General features: G+C 38.0%; 2 protein-coding genes across 3 annotated transcripts in view; both read right to left on the bottom strand.

Annotated features, from left to right (window-relative positions):
- Positions 1-9: 9 nt before the first annotated feature.
- Positions 10-2,065, bottom strand: LOC112905434 (putative cyclin-dependent serine/threonine-protein kinase DDB_G0272797/DDB_G0274007). Its single transcript, XM_025977857.1, has 2 exons — positions 2,044-2,065; positions 10-1,432 (listed from the first exon to the last, which is right to left on the bottom strand). Exons 1-2 carry the CDS (start codon positions 2,063-2,065, stop codon positions 552-554), a joined length of 903 nt encoding a protein of 300 aa, XP_025833642.1. The 3' UTR covers positions 10-551.
- Positions 2,066-2,209: 144 nt separating this feature from the next.
- Positions 2,210-21,690, bottom strand: part of LOC108740281 — a 43,992-nt gene continuing 24,511 nt past the window's right edge. The window contains exons 10-19 of one of the 2 annotated variants that reach the window (XM_025977855.1): positions 7,501-7,774; positions 7,195-7,419; positions 6,902-7,127; positions 6,741-6,837; positions 6,386-6,574; positions 6,104-6,327; positions 5,822-6,043; positions 4,739-5,361; positions 4,522-4,664; positions 2,210-3,910 (exon numbers count right to left, since the gene is read on the bottom strand). In XM_025977855.1, coding sequence (XP_025833640.1) covers positions 3,030-3,910; positions 4,522-4,664; positions 4,739-5,361; positions 5,822-6,043; positions 6,104-6,327; positions 6,386-6,574; positions 6,741-6,837; positions 6,902-7,127; positions 7,195-7,419; positions 7,501-7,774 — 3,104 coding nt within the window. In that variant the 3' untranslated portion in view covers positions 2,210-3,029. Of the gene's footprint in view, positions 3,911-4,521; positions 4,665-4,734; positions 5,362-5,821; positions 6,044-6,103; positions 6,328-6,385; positions 6,575-6,740; positions 6,838-6,901; positions 7,128-7,194; positions 7,420-7,500; positions 7,775-21,690 lie in introns of those variants that run through there. The other variant, XM_025977856.1, reaches the window with a different exon arrangement.

The following is a 21,690-nucleotide window of genomic DNA, read 5'->3' as shown; positions in this document are numbered from 1 at the left end:
ACCATTATTAATTATGTTATGTACAAAAAACGAACTTGTCGTTCCTTCCATAGTCACGTTTCTATGTCCAAAAACGAAAACAAAAAAAAATAATAAGAAAGAAATACACAACACGTAAATCGTCCCCGTTTTTTACTGATTCATCCAGGACACAACAGCTTCTACATAACAATAATTGTCATCGAACTCGAACCACGTACGACGAAGAGAAGACCACCATCATCAATATTGTAGACCAGCATCTGCGTTTACGCGCCACAACGAGGAGGCAGTCGTTGTAGTTCGAAACATTGCAACAGAAGTTATTTATGAATGAAAACCACACACCGATGCCGTTTGAGATCAAAATAATTTTCGAATAAGAAGCCATTGCAGACTTTTATAGTAGAGGATGACGAAACAAATTCTTCTATCTTCAAGTCCAATTAGCCATCATCCTTAACAAAAGAGAAGTTATTTTTTATCGAAACGTACCCCACTCTTCTTTTATTTTTAATAAATCCAACAAAAAATCGATCGAAATCAATCACTTTAGTCGATGACATTATCGTCTAATCTTCGTCTGAAAGGGGTTCATACTGCGCAGAAAGCAGTGGTTTTGGTTCGACGTTCCTGGCAGCATCGTTCACCCCCGCGTTATCACTTTGCTTGTGCGTCATGTAAGAGTAAGAGCCGTAAGCTCCCGTGGGGGGTTGCTGGTGTTGCTGCTCGCTCTCGTGCTTCTCCTCGTCGATCACCATATCACCTGGACTATCACTTCTGTCTTTATCGTGCATATTAACGCCATCTTGCACCTCCTTCTTATCGTCCTCCGTTCTCATCACCTCCACAATCCTGTTCTTGACATAATCGAGTGCGGACATATTGTGCGACTGTTGTTGTTGTTGCTGCTGCTGTTGCTGTTGTAGTTGTTGCTGCTGTTGGTATCGCCTGTAGTTTTGCTCGGACCAATGGTTGCTTTCCGGTGGGGAGACAGGTTCGACGTGGTATTTTTGGGCTTGAGCGATCCGTATTATTTGACGTTCGTCATGGGGGGTGATCGATCGCTTTCCCTCCTGTTCCTTCTGTTGGACGTGACGTTTCCACGCGTCGTGGTGGGGGTGATGATAGTAGGTAGGGCCGCAGGCTGCCGATTGACGCGCGGCTGCGGCCGCCGCCCCGAAATCGTGTGCGATCACAGTGTCTGCCAATTCTTTGATCGTTAGGCTTTTCGAATTGGCCGTGTCGCCATCGAGGTCGACACTGATGACGGACGGAGGTCTTTCGCCATTGTCTTGCTGTTGTTGCGCGGCTTGCTGTTGTTGTTGTTGAACGAGAGCTGCGGCAGCCTGTTCGCGGGTAAACGACTGGAAGAGGCGGTCGCTGGCTCGCGCCGGTTCCCTACTGTTGGGCACCGACTGACCACCTTGAAGGAAAAAACGCGGTTTCGTTACTAGGGAGAAAAGAGAAACGGAAAAGTTTTAATTGTTAATATTCTCCAAGAAGAAATGCTAAAGTGAAAAACAAAATACACAAACAAAAGAATAATATAAGCATGTAAGAAGAAGACGTCCTTCAAAATCACACACGCACATTCTAAAAAATGGAATGGACATTTTTCTTATAAAGAAATCGAAATAAGTCGCAATAATTTCGAAAGAAGTCACTATAAAACATGAAATATTGTCATTGTGAACGCTAAATATCCCGTTGTTTATGGAAAATGTCCATCTTAATTGTCCAAATACCAAATTATTTACCAAGTGTACATGCGTACTACGCTACTAAATTAATTAAAGGCCACATAATCAGACACAGAATGATGCAAAATTACTGTAAAAGAATCTATATATATGTACAAACAGCAGACTGAAAGTTAATCAATTCCTGTGGCAAATTAATATAAAAATAATTTTTGTGTTGTACATAAATTTAATAAAATGTTGAACAAGCATCAGAAGTGTTAAGAATTTCGCATACATACACATACACTCATGATAAATGGATTAGATTAGAATAATGAAAGCGTCACAGTTGAATAGAAAAATAGTGATGATGCCCTACCTTCCGCAGTTTGATTCAGCATATTAATTTACATTTACACTTTTCATCCTCATTCGTTAATTTCCAACGGTTTTTACAAATCATTAAGTCAAGAAGAGTAAATTAAAGATTAATACAATTTAATAATAATAGCTAGGTTTTCATCTTCATGTTTATTTAATTTTTTAAATGAATGGACGCTAAAAGAGGCAGAGACAGACAGCGCGTGCGGTATATGCGAAATCGTTTCCATTTCCGGTTTCCATGCTCACTTTCGTCTTTATCGCCTCGTCATTCGCAGAAACCGAAAAGGATCGAAAACAGCCGAAACCTGCTGCCCAATGAGGTCATCCTTTTTTCGAATTATTTCACCTTACAAATCTACACATCACTTGTAATATTATCCTCTTTTTCATGTTTATATTTTAATATTATATTATTATTATTCTTATCATTATTATTATTAATTATGTTATGTACAAAAAACGAACTTGTCGTTCCTTCCATAGTCACGTTTCTATGTCCAAAAACGAAAACAAAAAAAAATAATAAGAAAGAAATACACAACACGTAAATCGTCCCCGTTTTTTACTGATTCATCCAGGACACAACAGCTTCTACATAACAATAATTGTCATCGAACTCGAACCACGTACGACGAAGAGAAGACCACCATCATCAATATTGTAGACCAGCATCTGCGTTTACGCGCCACAACGAGGAGGCAGTCGTTGTAGTTCGAAACATTGCAACAGAAGTTATTTATGAATGAAAACCACACACCGATGCCGTTTGAGATCAAAATAATTTTCGAATAAGAAGCCATTGCAGACTTTTATAGTAGAGGATGACGAAACAAATTCTTCTATCTTCAAGTCCAATTAGCCATCATCCTTAACAAAAGAGAAGTTATTTTTTATCGAAACGTACCCCACTCTTCTTTTATTTTTAATAAATCCAACAAAAAATCGATCGAAATCAATCACTTTAGTCGATGACATTATCGTCTAATCTTCGTCTGAAAGGGGTTCATACTGCGCAGAAAGCAGTGGTTTTGGTTCGACGTTCCTGGCAGCATCGTTCACCCCCGCGTTATCACTTTGCTTGTGCGTCATGTAAGAGTAAGAGCCGTAAGCTCCCGTGGGGGGTTGCTGGTGTTGCTGCTCGCTCTCGTGCTTCTCCTCGTCGATCACCATATCACCTGGACTATCACTTCTGTCTTTATCGTGCATATTAACGCCATCTTGCACCTCCTTCTTATCGTCCTCCGTTCTCATCACCTCCACAATCCTGTTCTTGACATAATCGAGTGCGGACATATTGTGCGACTGTTGTTGTTGTTGCTGCTGCTGTTGCTGTTGTAGTTGTTGCTGCTGTTGGTATCGCCTGTAGTTTTGCTCGGACCAATGGTTGCTTTCCGGTGGGGAGACAGGTTCGACGTGGTATTTTTGGGCTTGAGCGATCCGTATTATTTGACGTTCGTCATGGGGGGTGATCGATCGCTTTCCCTCCTGTTCCTTCTGTTGGACGTGACGTTTCCACGCGTCGTGGTGGGGGTGATGATAGTAGGTAGGGCCGCAGGCTGCCGATTGACGCGCGGCTGCGGCCGCCGCCCCGAAATCGTGTGCGATCACAGTGTCTGCCAATTCTTTGATCGTTAGGCTTTTCGAATTGGCCGTGTCGCCATCGAGGTCGACACTGATGACGGACGGAGGTCTTTCGCCATTGTCTTGCTGTTGTTGCGCGGCTTGCTGTTGTTGTTGTTGAACGAGAGCTGCGGCAGCCTGTTCGCGGGTAAACGACTGGAAGAGGCGGTCGCTGGCTCGCGCCGGTTCCCTACTGTTGGGCACCGACTGACCACCTTGAAGGAAAAAACGCGGTTTCGTTACTAGGGAGAAAAGAGAAACGGAAAAGTTTTAATTGTTAATATTCTCCAAGAAGAAATGCTAAAGTGAAAAACAAAATACACAAACAAAAGAATAATATAAGCATGTAAGAAGAAGACGTCCTTCAAAATCACACACGCACATTCTAAAAAATGGAATGGACATTTTTCTTATAAAGAAATCGAAATAAGTCGCAATAATTTCGAAAGAAGTCACTATAAAACATGAAATATTGTCATTGTGAACGCTAAATATCCCGTTGTTTATGGAAAATGTCCATCTTAATTGTCCAAATACCAAATTATTTACCAAGTGTACATGCGTACTACGCTACTAAATTAATTAAAGGCCACATAATCAGACACAGAATGATGCAAAATTACTGTAAAAGAATCTATATATATGTACAAACAGCAGACTGAAAGTTAATCAATTCCTGTGGCAAATTAATATAAAAATAATTTTTGTGTTGTACATAAATTTAATAAAATGTTGAACAAGCATCAGAAGTGTTAGATTATGNGCATACATACACATACACTCATGATAAATGGATTAGATTAGAATAATGAAAGCGTCACAGTTGAATAGAAAAATAGTGATGATGCCCTACCTTCCGCAGTTTGATTGATTTGGTGTGTGATGATAGCGTCAATCAAACTGGCGGCTGTTAAAGTTGAAGAATCGCTTCTGGGCACCTGCTGTTGATGCCGAATTTGTTGTTGTTGCTGTTGCTGTTGCTGCTGCTGATGAAACCTTTAACGCAGAATGTGATAAGTTTGTTAAAAATCAATGATCTTGTACGTAATTATTATTTTTAAATCACTCACCTCCTCTCCGCCTCAATCCTCTGCTGTTGCTGTTGTCTGAGCTGTTGTTGATGTTGCTCCATCATCTGAAACCGTCTCGGTTGTTCCATCAAATTATCGACCATCGTCTTGCCCAGTCCCTCGTGCGTAGCACTTGGCGGTACGGGAAGGCTCGGTTGTTGAACGGCTACATCCACCAGCGACCCCAACGCCTCGTGTCCGGGGGGATAATGAGGCCTAACCCCTCCACTCACCTGTTGCTGTTGCTGCTGCTGTTGAGGTTGTTGCGTGTTGTGTCGCTGGATGACGCCCTGCCTTTGTTGCTGTTGCTGCTGTTGTTGAGCGGCAATAGACGACGGGGGCATTTGTGGAGGTTGCTGCGAGGGAGGAGGCGTTCGGGCATAATATTGGGCGGCAGCAGCCACCGCTGCAGCCTTATCACTGGCCGCTGCACGTCTTCCAAGCATCTGCTGCGATGTAATGTAATCGTTCATTATAATCTGACGAGAACTGAGCTGTTGATCGACGGAGTAGACTGCGGCAGGCGGTTGACGATATTGAGGAGGCGGATAACCGCCCGATTGGGGCGGCGGAGGCTGCGTAACTGACTGACGCTTGTTGTAATAGTCATACATACGTTTGTCCTATTAAAATTAAAAAAAATCTAGGGGTATAAATAAAATAATTCGAAGTGGTATTCTGTCGAAACTGCCAGACGCGGATCGTGATTTCGATCTTTTTGGATCTCATCAGCGCGTCGCAGACAGCTCCGACAGAACACAGACCAACTTTTACCTGCAGTCTTAACAGCGCGTTTTAGAAAATACCACAAATGGCGCGGTAAATGCCATCTGTAGTACGATGCTACATTAACGTTGAGGTTAGCTACGCCAGGGTTCGTTTAAGCAAGTAGATATCCATATATTTAAATGGATCTTGTTGGAGCATACGTAATCCTAAAATGTAGCAACGTACTACAGATGGCGTTTACCGCGCCATTTGTGGTATTTTCTAGGGGTATGAAATATTAAGATCTTTTTAAGCATAAGTGCACTTATTCGTGGAGTAGCAGTGACCATGCGCAATGATGTCAGAATTACGTACCTGCTGCATGTGAGGCACATGTATGGGAGTTCCTTGCGTTATCGATCCCATTTTCGATTCTGGCGTGATCTGTCTCAGTAGGCCTTCAAAACGAGGCTGATTGATGATGGGTGTGCCCTGAGTGATCGAACCCGTCTTAAGATTGGCCGGTTTTGGACTGGGCAATTTTGGCTGCACTCTCGGAGGTACCGCTGACACGTACACTGCCGGACTTTTCCTCTCCTAATGAAAACAATCAAAGTAGAAATGTCACTGTACTAATGCACTCTATTAAAATGTCACCTCTCTATGTTGATGGTAACCCATATACGGCGACTGTTGTTCTGATCTGTGACTGACAGGTGGTTGCGGGTGCTTGGGGTGCATGGGTGGCGCAAGATCCCTCGGTTTCTTTATACTCAAATCCAACGTTTCCGGCTCTCCTCCCCCTCTACCGTCTTGAACTTGTAACACCACCAAATCGTCTCGTATGACCCGGTCTTGTTGCGTTTGAGATGGAACTTGACCTATAAAAAAATATAAATTGTAAACGTTAAACAGTTACCGAATGCAATAATTTACTACCAGGTGCTGGAACGGGTGTGATTGTTGCTGCAATAAGGGGTGGTACCAGTTTCATAATTGACACCTCATTGCGCGCACTTCTCGGCACTTGGGCACTATTCAAGTTATACTCGCTCACAATGGTCACTTCGTTTGAATCGTTGTTCAATATGGACGAGATGGTGGGGGCCATATTCGCCACTGAAACAACTGAACATGTTACAATAAAATCAAGAACAACTAGCAAATACGACCAGATATACAACATCTTTGATGAGATCGCATGTAAACCATAACAAAGATTAAAAATAAAATAAATAAATAAAGAAGATGAACGTGGCTATGTAGGATGTAGTTAAACGAATTGTAAACGTACCGTTGGCATTAGGGGCTTGTTGTGGAGCTCCTGTTTTTTTCAATGTAATCTCTATCACGTTCGACATGAGGTCTTTGACGGTTAATGGAGAGGGACTCTGAAAAGTATAATGAAAATTACATAGAACATATATTATTTTTAATCATGTAAAATTCACATACTTCATCGGCAGTTTCGGTGGCTGACGTGTCGTCGTCTTCTTTCTTTACAACCCTCTGTATCGGATGTTGTTCTCCGTTGGTCTGGGGACTTTCGGCACTCGCTGTGTCTGATGAGTGTCTCTCCCTACTCGGTTCATCACAACTACTGGTACTGCTACCACTCTCTTCCTCATCTGTCAAGGTGGGTTTTCGATCACCCAAACAGTTCTCCAAGTTTAAGCGTTTCCTGTACAAAAAATTATGCTCGTTATGCCGATTAAAAGTTCAAACCACTCGACTTAAAAAGTAGTCACCTGTTCATCGAATAAAAGCTGCGAATCTGATGTGGCGGTCGATTCAATCTTTCTCCGATCAACTGCCAGTTGGCGCCGAATTCAGTCAACGCGTTTCGAAGTTGGTTGACTTCGTCTTCAGGCCAATCCTCGACCGGGCCCAGTCGACGTTGTATCCTGTTGAAACATGCCGAGCAACACTTTGTGACTCCACTTGGAATGTTAAACTCGTCCAGAATGCTCTCCCTAATCATACACAGAAATGCGATCGTTAGAAAAAGACTTCTTCTAACTTTAAAGAAATGGACAAAATTATTTCATAATCACCTGACATCCGATGGAAGTTCCTGTAATCGATGGGGAAATGAACGAAGACGTTTAACGCGTCCTCTGGCATTGGGACACATGGGCAGTGGACAATGGGTATATCTCGACCGCACGCACTTGCAACGACATGTGTTACAAACACGGCCACCAGGGGGCACCTGTTCTTCGCGCAATCCATACTGCGCAGCCTGTGATGGTGCCAGAGGGCGCGACTGTAAGCCTGAGCTTAACTGCGTCCCGCAAACGATACAGGCACCACCTTGACTGGCTTTATCTGACAAACGCAGAAAACAGATAAAATTAGACGACCATAATTATTAAAATCACTTTATAACAATTACATAATGTTATAATTCCATGATAACGAAAGAAAAAAAAGGAACGCAACACAAGTTACAAAAAATATTTATTGTACCACAGTGAACATTTCACCGCACAGTGGACAGTGGCTTCCACATAGAATGACGTCGACGTAGCTGTACTCCTATTGTCTAATCAAGCACATGATTTAGTACGTGAGTATATGAATTGTATGTGGCTGTAATGCCTTCAGCCAACGAGTAATTTCTGTGATAGCGTAATACGTGTGAAAGCTCGTATGTTCTCAAATTAATTCTGTTTAAAAAATAAATAGGTTCTGCCTCCGCCATTAAAAACAGCGTTTAAAAAAGGGGGTCCATGTATTATAACCTTGCGTCACATGCAACCACATTAAGATCATTCTCCAGGTATTTTATTTATTAATTTATGAAAATGTACTCGACCCTTTGAAAGCTTTATACAAGTAGAAGACTTAATTTAAAATTTTTCATCTGCAGTAATACAAATTTCTATGTGCGAATAAAAAAAAGAAAAGAAAAAGAAGTAAAATAAACGGTCTCTGAAGCAAGGTAAAATTAAAATACAACAATGGATACGGCTATTAGGAATGTCGGCCGGGAGTATAATAACATTCGATGGAAAATGATGGAGTGATGAGAGGATTCGGAGCAGTGTCACAACTTGAGCGAGCGAGAGAGGCTCTGTATGACGAGCGCGCAGATAGACAGACGGAACACCAGTGGAAATGAAATAGGAAGTAAATGGAGAGATGTGGGAGGGGGAGAGAGGGATTGGGACGAACGAGTCGGTTAAGCAACAAAGTCGAAAGCTGATGAAATATTCTCAAAGAATAAACGGACCGTTCTGTTTGTTTCATCTCCGCTTTAAGTACACAGCGATAAATATTTTATTTAATTATGAAAAGTGCCCCCACGGTCGACGTTCATCCAGTAAACCAACTGTACATACCTCTCTTATTATTAATTCATATGGAAACTAAATGGAAAATTTCATATTGCCCCCGTATGTCGTCGTCGTCCTCGTCGTCATGATAATAAAACGTGCACAATTATTTCTAGCAATTAAGCTGATACGATACCTACAAATGTACTATCTGTATGGTGTTTATAAAGGGCCACTTGATATTTTACTGTCCAAATACCTACTTTGAATTGCCGCCGAATCGTTGTAGTAATTAATACTGTTACACCAATAATATTAATAAATAATTAAACAACAACTACTCCATTTCCTTTGCACTACATACAATTCTCGATTAAGCGTAATTATTTAAACTAGAATCGTATTAATATTATGGATTATTGTGTTGTACTGTATTAAACATATTCGCCAGAAAGTAATTTATAAAATTCTAGTGAAAACCTAGTCGAAAAACAATAATAGTAAAGACTTGATGGTTCACCGTAGATATGTTTGTACTGAAAATCGGTGCACCAATTTTTTGACTATTAAAAAGTCCAATTAATAGGTATAACTGCAACTTGGACCTATTGTTAATAGTCATACAGCTATAGGGATAAATACATCAGTTAATTAATAATTTCTATAATATAATTAATCACTGTATATTTTCTGATCTAGAAAAGAACTACAAAAGTCAAGACTTTGTAATACGATGTTATAGATAATTAAATGACATCAACATGACTCAAACGGCAAATTCAAATATACTCCACCCCTTCTACAGAAAATTTTATAGAGGATCTGAAAAATGGCCTTGAAAAAAAAGCAGGTGTTATAGCGCCTACATAGCTATACTACTTTCGATATTCAGAATGTCGTTGATTAGAATTTTATTAAAAAATAAGGAATTTGAACGAAACTAGCCAATATATGCTTCTTGAGTATAAGTATATCGTAGATTCAGTTTATTAAATAGATACCTTTGCGAGCACTATAAAATACTACAAATGATTCAATTTTTCACATGAGTAGTTGCTCACTTTTACTCAATTTTTGCGTCAGCATATTTATGTATTACATTTTACTCTTTAGATGAGTAGAATTATAACAAAGACTCCTTTCAAGTCTCCAATTGGCAGTTCATTTTAAGAAAATATTTATATTATTTCCATAACAAATCGGTAGATAATTATTTCAATATTTTTTTTTGACGTGACAACGTCTTATAATTCGATGGAGCCGGCTGCACGCACGAAAAAACATGACTCATGCGGCGTTACCTCGCTCTGAGGCGTTCCATTTAAGGCTTGAAGTGCAAGCGAGAGCGTGGAACGAGCGACAAAGAGGCACAATCGGCCTCCGCGTTCGGCAGCGTTCGACATCTGTCTCTCTCCTACTTGAGTGAGCGATGCGTCCGCGTGGACAGCTGCTATACAATAATACATTTCCATTTACCTCCTTCTCTATATCCATACAAAATATCTATCAAACAAATAAAATTAAATTTTTCTTTAGAAAAATGAAACCATTCCATCAGTATTTTCTTATGACGTTGTCACGTTCAATTATCGTCAGTAAACCGACTTTACAGACAACCGATTTTTTTAATATAGTTTCCACACTTAATTAACTAGATAACTGCAATACAAAAGAAAACACTTCTCCCCCAATTTTCGCCTAAATTGTGGATATGTTTAAGTATTAAAACAAACTTAATGCAATATATCTATCCCTACAACCGGATAGGTATGTACTCGACGATCCCTTGAGAAAACCCCATATTCAACAACTAATTACACTGAAAGACATCTTAGCAAATTAAATTTATTTCTCCCCCCTTCAGCTGTACCGCCCTTTTAAGGCATTACAATTGTAAAAATCACTGCCAATCTAATTGAAAGCGATACTTAAACGTTATTTACATTAATTAGTTTATTGACCAGAACATCACAAAAAAAAGCAGTGAGATTTTAAGCCCTACTAAACATTTTTACAATGGTGCAGTGTACATACGTACAGATGATATATGAAGAACATAATTAATCCAGAATGCTAAAAAAACATAACTTTAATGTTTCTGTAAATCTATATATGTAAAAGAAATTCGTGTTAGTTACACTATTTATAACTCAAGAACGGCTGAACCGATTTGGCTGAAAATTGGTAGGGAGGTAGCTTAGAATCAGGAGACGGACATAGGATAGGATATTATGGTACCTAATTTCTTTTTTTTTTTCATATTTCTTAGTAAAGACATCAATCTTTTAATTTTAAATTTATTTTTTACTTTGTTACATTGTGGAAAAAATCGGTTGTCTGTAAAGTCGGTTTACTGACGATAGTTGAACGTGACAACGTCATAAGAAAATACTGATGGAATGGTTTCATTTTTCAAAAGAAAATTTTAATTTTATTTGTTTGATAGATATTTTGTATGGATATAGAGAAGGAGGTAAATGGAAATGTATTATTGTATAGCAGCTGTCCACGCGGACGCATCGCTCACTCAAGTAGGAGAGAGACAGATGTCGAACGCTGCCGAACGCGGAGGCCGATTGTGCCTCTTTGTCGCTCGTTCCGCGCTCTCGCTTGCACTTCAAGCATTAAATGGAACGCCTCAGAGCGAGGTAACGCCGCATGAGTCATGTTTTTTCGTGCGTGCAGCCGGCTCTATCGAATTATAAGACGTTGTCACGTCAAAAAAAGTGGTATAAGAAAACGCAACTGACATGGAATAACAAAAGGCAACTGACAGCTAAACGTAATGTTGTCTATGGTTAATTATGGTGTTTTATTTACAGTCAAATTTACCTGAAACTTGGCTTTAATGCTTTTTCATATAAAATTAGTGACATACATACCTACCTATTTCAACCTTTTAGAAAATTTTACCTCTTTAGGAAGCTGAAAGGGATTTGGAAAGATTGCATGTTTGTTTTTGGTCCGATTTACTTGAAACTGGTTAAAAACTTCAATCTCTGTTGGGGGGGGGGGATGCGTGCTGATGAGAAGTTGTAATTTTTAAATGGAACATATATTATTTGTGGTCAGATTTTCTTGAAACTTGGTCTTAATGGTCTCTCATTTAATTTCCGAGACCTATCTCGAAATGCAACCTCCACATGGGGGGGGGGGTGAAAAGGAGTTGCAATTTTTGTTTGGAACATACTTTATTTGTGGTTGAATTTACTTGAAACTTGGTATATATGCTGCTTAATATTATTAATGAAATGAAAAGAGGTTACAACATTTCCATGGGGTATATTTCACTTGTACTCGGATTTACTCGAAGGTTGCTCATTTTTGAAATTAAGCAAATACGTGTTTTGGCAATTGTTAAAAATCAACTCTTAAGAATGGAATGTTGCTACGATTGTATTTGAAATCTAAGATGACGACATTACATAAAATTAAAACGTTGTAAGGGTCGATTGGGAGTTAAAAGGAGAAAAACAATATTAATTTCTGCGAGAAAAGCCGCGGGGATAAGCTAGTTCGTTACAAAATTGAAGTTCACTACTGAGTTACTGTAGATAGTTGGTTTACAATTTTATTTATTCCCAAATCGAACACCCCATATCAATCTGCCTCTTATTTACTATTTCGTCAATTCATTAACGGTTGTAGATTTTAGGAAATATTGAATCGAATCTGTTGATTTGCAACGTAATGGAAATAAGTTAAACACATTTGGTGATTAATAACGTTGCGATTCGTATATTCATCCATGACTTCCGTCCTTTCCCCTTAACCCTTTTCTGCCTCGGTGCCATTGCGAAATTATAACAGATACTATTAACAAGTTGATTAACAAAGTCAGCAAAATTTGCTCAATCTCTTAAAGCATGCAGGAACGAAATTATCACGTCCGCGGCAACAAAAAGCAAAACTAAACAAGTACAACCTGTAAGTTCACAGAACGCGAAATAAATTGAGAATATGGAATCATGTAATCACAACACCAAATTAAAAAAATTTTTGAATTGTCCAACTAAAAACTAAAATAAAATTTTATTCTAAACATAAAACAGGAAGCATTTAATTACAAGTACAACTGTCTAGGGGGGGGGTGTACACGTGGGAGCAAACTGAGGTCAAGCCCCTCCGCCAGCTAAAAAACTGAGGGTACTCCCGGTTTTCAACATAATTGTCAAAGAAATACTGCTGAGGAAGAAAGTATCAGATAAACTGATAATTATGGTACAGGTCTGACGAATGAAGCTGGCGAGCGGTCGCGCAGGTACTTGTCCATTTATGACCTATTTGGGTAAGTTACTTGGAGCCGATACACAAATAAGCTTTCAGTACGCGTAAATTATAGTATTAATACAGATAGGACAGTAACGTACTAGAAAATAATGTAAAAACATGACTTATCAAAAAGAAAAAATTAACCTATTGCTTTTGTTTTATAGTTAGTTTTCACATTCACTCTCATCATGGGAATCTCTATCACTGTCACCAACATCAACAATTAGTTCTTCTGTTTGTCTGTCTATTACTTGCTCACTGATCCCTATTTTTAAATATTTAATCTACGCCCCTGATAGGAATACTGAAGAATGAGGGCTGCAATCTTTATACCTAAAACTGCCTACTTTTGCCACCGCGCATCCACGCCATTTTAAAATTTCCGCCAGCTTCCAGCGTCAGGCCTGTACCTAATTTCTTACAACCATTCATATTTCTTAGTGGTTAAAGACATCAATCTTTTAATTTTAAATTTATTTTTTACTTCTTTACATTGACGTGCCATCATTTTTATGCAGGTCCATATTTGTCTTTTTCATTCAATTTTATCCTTACAACGCCTACTATGACGTTACGGCTATCAGCTGTTGTTAGCCATCTTTGACAGGTGTCATCGTCAGTCATCTTTTACAGCTTCATCACATGCATCAGATGCTCCTTTCCTTCTGTAGGGCCCTCTAAGGCCTCTTTCGTCTGTTCCGGAGCGGAACAACCGCAGAAGGATCAGAGTATTCGGTGCAAGCTCTAAAAGATGGCTGACGATGACAGCTGTCAAAGATGGCTAACAACAGCTGATAGGCGTAACGTCAGAGTAGGTGTCGAGGAGGTAAAATTTTATGAAAAGGTTGAATATGAACCTAAGAACATAAGAAAATTCACAGGATTTCGGTCCCTATCTATTCAAATATAGAATTATTTTAACAGATTACTGATAATATGTACGATACCTTTTATTAAATATTTACATAACCATTGATAAATGTATCGATATTGTTATGCATATCCGTGAGACATTAAAACAGTAATTTTGTTTTATGAACACTTATTAGTACATTATGAATTCGATACCAATAATTGATTTTATCGTATAACATAAAAATTTACATAAAAGAAAACCCCATAATGTAGCCCCTAATTGCATTTTAATAGAAGAATCGTTTTCCGCTGTCACAAACATACCTACAATTAAATTGCCTTTTCATAATGAAAATTGACCAAAACAAAATGACAATTTCATTATTCCTTCCATTGAAATACTGGATAGTTTTTCTCAATTGCCTTCTTTTTTACTTTACGTAAATAAATGTTTCATTACTTTTAAAAGAAGCAGAATAATTGCAATGGCCGACGCCGCTTCTAAATGAAAGGGTCAAACAGAATAAACCGTTCCGTCACCGTACCAATCACTGGCATAAATATTCCTCATCACAAAATATTCATAACTATTGAGCCTTAAAAAACTTGATATTCGGCAAATAAATTTCTTGTATTATGCTAATAAGAATTTTAACTCATGCTTCCCTAAAATAAGTACATAATATTTTTGGTTTACACTAAAAGTTCCTTACTCACGGTTTCCTTATTCGCGGGCGAAAAAATTCCAACGCAGTTCCTGTATTCGGTAAACAGAATTTTTCCGAAAACATGGGTTTCTATTCTAAACATTGTAATTTAACGCTGCGAGATAAATATCTAATTTTTTGTATGGTAATAGACAAAGGTTCACATTAACTCGCTACGTTTTTGGTTTTCAATAATATGGTCATTAAAAGCTTTTACAAGTGCTTAAAGTTGATGCTTCTTGTAGGACACGTATTTTCAATAGAAATTTAAAAATTAAAAAATGACCTTCGACAAGCTTTAGAACAAAGCTTTATCTATCTTACTACAAAATTTTAAATCTCTGTTCTAAATATTAAACTCATGATATCTAGAACCGATAAGCATGTTTTTACTCTACGGCGCGTGTACTACTGAATCCCCTTAATGTATCCGCATCTTTTGAGTAGAAAAGAATTCAGTGTTATTTTTTAACGTATCAGCATCTTTTGATTACTATTGGTTCGTGCCGAGGCGACTTTTATAAAAGATGTAACCGAGTGGACTAATTTCAAAATTCAAAACAAGAAAAATCACTAAATTTTCTAAACACTATTCTAAATCTGATCTGATTTTAATTGCGAATTTATCCAATACATTAATTTTATTTTGATACATATTGGTTTTATTTTGGAACCTTAGAACGTATCCCCTATGATTCCATACGAATTAATTACCATTCCATATCCATACCGTTTCCATTTTATTTATGAATGTCCAACTCCTTGCTTGATATAAATACTTTAATGTCTGACTACTTAGTGCGTTTTTGAGTGCTCCTGAACTACCCTCAAGTAAAAAATCAGCAACCTGTACACCACACCTTCGAATTTTTTTAAAACGATAAAAAAAAAGTAAAAATTGTATCGTCTGCGGTAGATGGGAAATTTGCTGGAAATGTACACATGCATAGTCGCGCTGTAAGCAGTGGCGTACCAAACGTGGACCCGCCAATTAATACGAATGATAACTAGAATCGTAGCGAGGCTGTGTTGATTTTGCTAACTAATTAACTTGGATTATAACGCACCGTTTGAGCTGCAGCGAACCTAAATAACAGACTTCCAATTAGAACACCGTCTGAGAGCCCCTCTCATCCTCCCCGTCTCCCTTATGCTATCATTTCGCGGCTCGTCCGTGTCTCTGCCTCCCGTGTTTAAACTTCATTACGAATCATACTTAGTACCACTAACCGAGAAAACAAATGGAAAAAAAGGTTGAAATGTTAAGGCGGTGAATTTTTTATTTATTTTTAAGTCTCGGATTTGCGTATAAATTAACGGTTGGTGCTACCGAACCCAAATTACAGTAAATTAACCACTACAGAACATTAAGTTCTTGGTTAGCTACATATTGAAACTACTAAACGTGGATCTAGTGATATTTAGTAATAATTGTAGTATAGTAAAAGTTCCTTATTCATGGTTTCCTTATTCGCGTTTCCATTATTCATGGGTGAAAAAATTGCAACCCAGTTCCTGTATTCGCGGCTAAAAATTTCATTATTCGCGGATGCAATCGGTAAACAGAAAATGATTCGGTGTCATTTGATCGCAATAGACCACTCGTGCCTAGTGTGAATTTTTCCGTAAACATGAGTTTCTATTCTAAACATTGTGATTTAACGTTGCGAGACAAATATGTGATTTTTTGTACGCTAACGAACAAAGATTCACACTAACTCGGTACGTTTTTGGTTTTCAGTAGCATGATCATTAAAAGCTTTTACAACTTCTTGAAGTTGATGCTTCTTGTAAGACACGTATTTTCAACAGAAATTAAAAAGATAAAAAATGGCCTTCGACAGGCTATAGAACAAGGATTTATCTATCATACTACAAAATTTGCGATCTCTGTTCTAAACACTAAACTCATGATATTTAGAACCGATAGGCATGTTGTTACTCTACGGCGCATGTGCCACTGAATCTCCTTAATGTATCGGCATCTTTTGAGTATGTACTGTTGGTACCTGCCGAGGCGACTTCTATAAAAGATGCAACCGAGTGGACTAATTCAAAATTCAAAACAAGAAAAAATCACTAAATGTATTAAACCTTTGTCTAAAGCTGATTATTGGGATCCGTCAAATGGGCATACACCATCTGGTGGCAAACTTTATAACTCGAATGAGGGAAAAATTTACATAGGAACTGTGCACACAAATTGTAAAATTGTTTATTAAAATAATAAAACACGTTAAAAAAGTAAAAATTTTTTTGATGATGGAGTCGACGAAGTTTTCTTCTAAAGTTAAATCAAATAAAAAGTTAATATGTTCAGTGAAAAGCTGCAATAGCACTTCAGACATAGATCTTCACTCTTCACCTACATTAACTACTTTCCAATAAAAACTAACCGTTTTATATATGTAAAAAATATATTCGGAAAATTGGAGAAAAAAGTAAACTAATAGAAGCTTGGATGAAAGCAGTAGGTATCAAAGAAGTGAATTCCGGAATAAAAATTTGTTCACGTCATTTTAATGCACATGATTATATTTCAGCAAGTATTTACCATCAGCCATAACCTTAATATTTAAAACTAGAATCATACTAAAATTATAAAGTGAGAAATTATTTATTCCTGTGTAATTGATTTAACACAATTCTAATGATACGATATAAGTATTTTGAGGTTAAGAACCTACCTGCTGCAATACAACAAAGTTGCAATAATGTGTTTGCAACGTTCTCTTAAATCGGCTTTGCACGTGCAAGTCATTGATATGATATTGCTTAAATCACCCAGAATCACCTCACCAATTATATAACGTGAATCACTTTTTAAATCCGAAGTTTGTAAAAAGTAGGCAGTAAACTTGACGGAATTTGAAGGCTAGCTTCCGGATTTGTTATTTCCGAATTTTATAATGTGATTGGCATTAAAAACACGCTCACCTTCAACGAAATTTCCTTTCCGAGGCTTTGTGTCAGCCCAATCACATATTGTGTCAATACTTATCATTTTATCGTAATTTAAAAACTTGGAAATTGCACGGTACACTACAGGAACTACGATAAATTTTCCCTAATCGGCGCCATGTTTTTAGGCTTCTCCCATTTGACGGATCCCAATAACGATTAATTTTATTTGGGAATTTCTCAATAAATTGATTTTATTCTGATACATATTGGTTTTATATTGGAACCTTAGAACGTATCCCCTATGATTCCATACTAATTACCATTCCATATCCACGATTTCCGTATTCGCGGCATATTTATGGAACGTATACCCCGTATATATATATCTACTGTATTTCAGATGCTCTGTACTAGCCACGAAGATACCATAAGTATACTTAGGAGGATACTTCTTTAAACTACCAACAGATAGCGTTTCAAATGTACCAACTCTACTATAATTTCATTTACAATTACTCCTCAAACGGGTCCTTCCCTGGTGGTGCCACTGGTCACATAACATTTTGAGTACAATTACCTCTCGTTTTATTATTTATTTATCATTTATTCGTTAGGGAGCAAAGTTAATCATTAATACTAACGGAAGGTGTCGCATGAATTTTTCGTCCGATCTCGTATATTAAACAGATGGAAGTCCGCAAGAAAAATCCCAAAGGAAATTCACAATAATGCCCAAAAATTCGAGCGGAAAATCTTTTCATTACACATCATCGTCCGCATGTTTAACGAAGGGGGCGAAAAAGATGCGGAGGATGGGGACGGGGGATCAGTTGATGGTGGTGGTAGTGGAAGAGTAGCTAGAACTGTTGCCTCGACGAACGTATTGTTTGGGTAACGTCCCTCGGGCATCGTGTTCCCGGAGTCCAGGCCCCGATGGCAACTACGGCGCTATACAACAGGCCACAGGCACAGATAGAATACACAGAACAGAGAACGAGAGAGGACACCATTACCATTGTGTGCCGTCAATTTGGCCCGTGGTAATATCGAGGCAATTATTGTAGACGCGATAGAACGGTGGGCGTCGCGTCGTGACGCCCCAATCGACATCAAACTACGCCGTTATACTCGTATAATCACATCAACTATTGGAATCGTCTCAAACGTATGCGATTCCACTAACGCGTATTAGTCAAAAATTTTCAGTAGAACAAATTCTACAATCAAGTTTCATTTTTCAACAAGTGAATTAAATAACAATTTCCAAATAGACGATGTATCGCCATCTAGTGCGTATTTGCTGGTCTAAAGTATTTTAAGCTTTCGACAATGTCTTACTGAGATATTTCGACTAAACCGACGACGCAGTTCATATACATAATAATTACAAATAAGATCGTTAATTTCTGACCAACAACTTGAACGTTCTGGTTAATTGAATCAATAACGCGTGCTGATGAGATGCAATAAAGTAATGGTAATGTCGATAAATTACTAGCCAAAGAACTTAGCCTTCTTTAGGTAAAATAATAAACTGCTGATTAGTGAAGTAACATGTTGAAATATATTCATCATAATAAAATTGAACACAACAATTTGTACCTCATCATCATCATAAGACCGTCAGTCCTTAGAGTCAGGGGCGCACTTGTTATAAGGTAGTTTGGGAGAGTTACCCCTGGGTCCCCGCACGATACAGGCTAGAATTCCCGGACCCTTTTATAGTCCCAGTCAACAGTCCCTGCTAAGGGTCAGTAAGATACCTACTGGTTAGTTTATTAGACCACTTTAATTAGATTGCTACACCATTTTCCCTTTGAATTTAAATAGTGGCCGTATCGACCATATTTTTATTTAACTACTAACCCAAAAGTATTAAAAAAGACATTACGTATACTTCCTATAAGATTTCTTTTTTAAATAATAGCTTTATGATATTAATAAATTCACTAATGCGTTTTAGAAAATACTACAAATGGCGCAGTAAACGCCATCTGTAGCACGATGCTACATTTTAGGATTACGTAAGCTCCAACAAGGTCCATTTAAATGTATGTATATCTACTTGCTGAAAACACACCACTTCGAATTATTTTATTCGATTAAGCTAACGTGCCTATCACCTTGAGGTTGGCTACGCCGGGATTCGTTTTCAGCAAGTAGATATCCACACAAGTGGACCTTGTTGGAGCATACGTAATCCTAAAATGTAGCATCGTGGTACAGATGGCGTTTGCTGAGCCATTTGTACTATTTTCTAAAACGCACTGTTAAGACAGCAGGTTAGGTTAAAGCTGGTTTGTGCGCTGATGAGATCCAAAAAGATCGAAATCGCGATCCGCGTCTGACAGTTTCGACAGAATACACACCACTTCGAATTATTTTATTTAAATTCACCAATGGTTATACTAAAATTAGACGATTGACAATTTATTAAATAGAAAATGTATTCTAAAAAAAGGAACAAAACGGTGACGTAAAACAGAAAAAAAAAACGGAAGTAGAAATATTGAAAATTGTGGAATAGGTACGGGCGGCGCAGCATTTATACGATATGTATTTCTACAATCCAAACAAACATCTGTTTGACTTTCAATTCAATTTGCTACGAGATTTCAGCTTGAAGACGAGTGTTTGCGGTACTTTTGAAAAATTAATTATGTCGAAACCGCAAAAGACCCTCCTACTCCGCCCACCTAGCTTCCGTCGACAGAGCAGCTCATCTGAAAACGACTGAATTCGTTTCATCGCAAAAAATATAGAAAAAAGGATCAACAAGCTTTATTACAGATAAATAATAACGTTTAGCGAAAAAATTAGTGGAATGAACCGGTTCTTATAAAAGTAAATAGCATAAGGAGTCATAAAATGAAAATTATCCTTTAAAGATATTTTGATTTAGGTACTTCCAACTCCTCAACAACTGACAATTAACTACATCATATGTCACACCATGGCTTATCCATATGCTCCATATTTTCATCACGTATATAATCCAACCATTTGATCAGTTCACGCTAATAAGCTAGCCAAACAACGCTTATTCTTCCGACATGAAACTACTTATTGTAATGTTCGTGGGTTTAACAAAATTAACTTCTAATACTGATAACCACAAAATCTATTTATTTACACTAATTATTAAAGAAGTTAAAAACACTATTAAATTATTACTAAACTTTGGTTAAGAATTATTCTATTTATTTACACTACTGTTGATATATCACTATTCACTGCGCTATTTATTTCACTTCTATCACTGTCAATTTATTTCTCGATTCACTTCTGCAACGGTCAATTCATTTCTATTCCTCTTTCGGCGATCGTCTGTTCCTTTAAATAAGTACTCTTTTGTTTCCTTTCGGGAACCTTTTCGAAACATCCGGAAAAGTTTCTCTTTCTTTGTTTCCCAGAACGCAGGTACGACACACACGTTTACAAATACGGCGCACATGAAGAAAGGCGCCTGCGGCTAGTCGGCGAATCGATAAGCCGCTCACACACACACGTATGCCCGATCGCACACAAACACGCTCGTGCTCGCTACATTATTTTTCCTCCACAGAACTGATGCAGCTGTCTTATTAATCAAAGAATTTTTAACATATATTCAGTATGAAATCCTACAAATGGCGCAGTAAACACCATCTGTAGTATAATGCTACATTTAGTGGAATGTGATATGTTCAACAAGATCAATTTGCGTTGATGGATATCTACTTGCTGAATTGAATCCACGCTGTAGTTTGTAGGCACGTTACCAAAATCGAAGAAAGAAGTTCATGATAGTTAGTATTCTGTGGAAACTGCCACACGTGGATCGCGATTTCGACCTCATCCGATCTCGTCGCAGACATCTTCGACAGAACGCATGAATTGATTTCTACTGATTGTAGTATTGTGCCATCAATGGCGTTTACCGCGCCGTTTGCAAGATTTCATAAAACGCTGTGTCAAGGCAACGGGTACAATTGGTCTGTGTTTTGTTAAAGTTGTCTACTAAGCGCTAATGAAGTCCAACAATATCGAAATCGCAATTAACGTCCGGCAGTTTCCACAGAATACCAACACCATGAACTTCCTTGTTCATATTTTATAGATTCAGTAGTTTAAGAGATTATCTATTTATAGTAGTGTTGAAGATTCAAGTGGGAATCAACTATGAAATATTTCAGTACTTTCCTTCTACTGTAACATGTCTTACATTACCATCACCATAACATCATCA

Source organism: Agrilus planipennis, unplaced genomic scaffold (assembly GCF_000699045.2).
Source record: "Agrilus planipennis isolate EAB-ADULT unplaced genomic scaffold, Apla_2.0 scaffold227, whole genome shotgun sequence".
In the NCBI taxonomy this organism is placed as follows: Eukaryota; Metazoa; Arthropoda; class Insecta; order Coleoptera; family Buprestidae; genus Agrilus; species Agrilus planipennis.
This window is presented reverse-complemented; position numbering and strand designations above follow the sequence as displayed.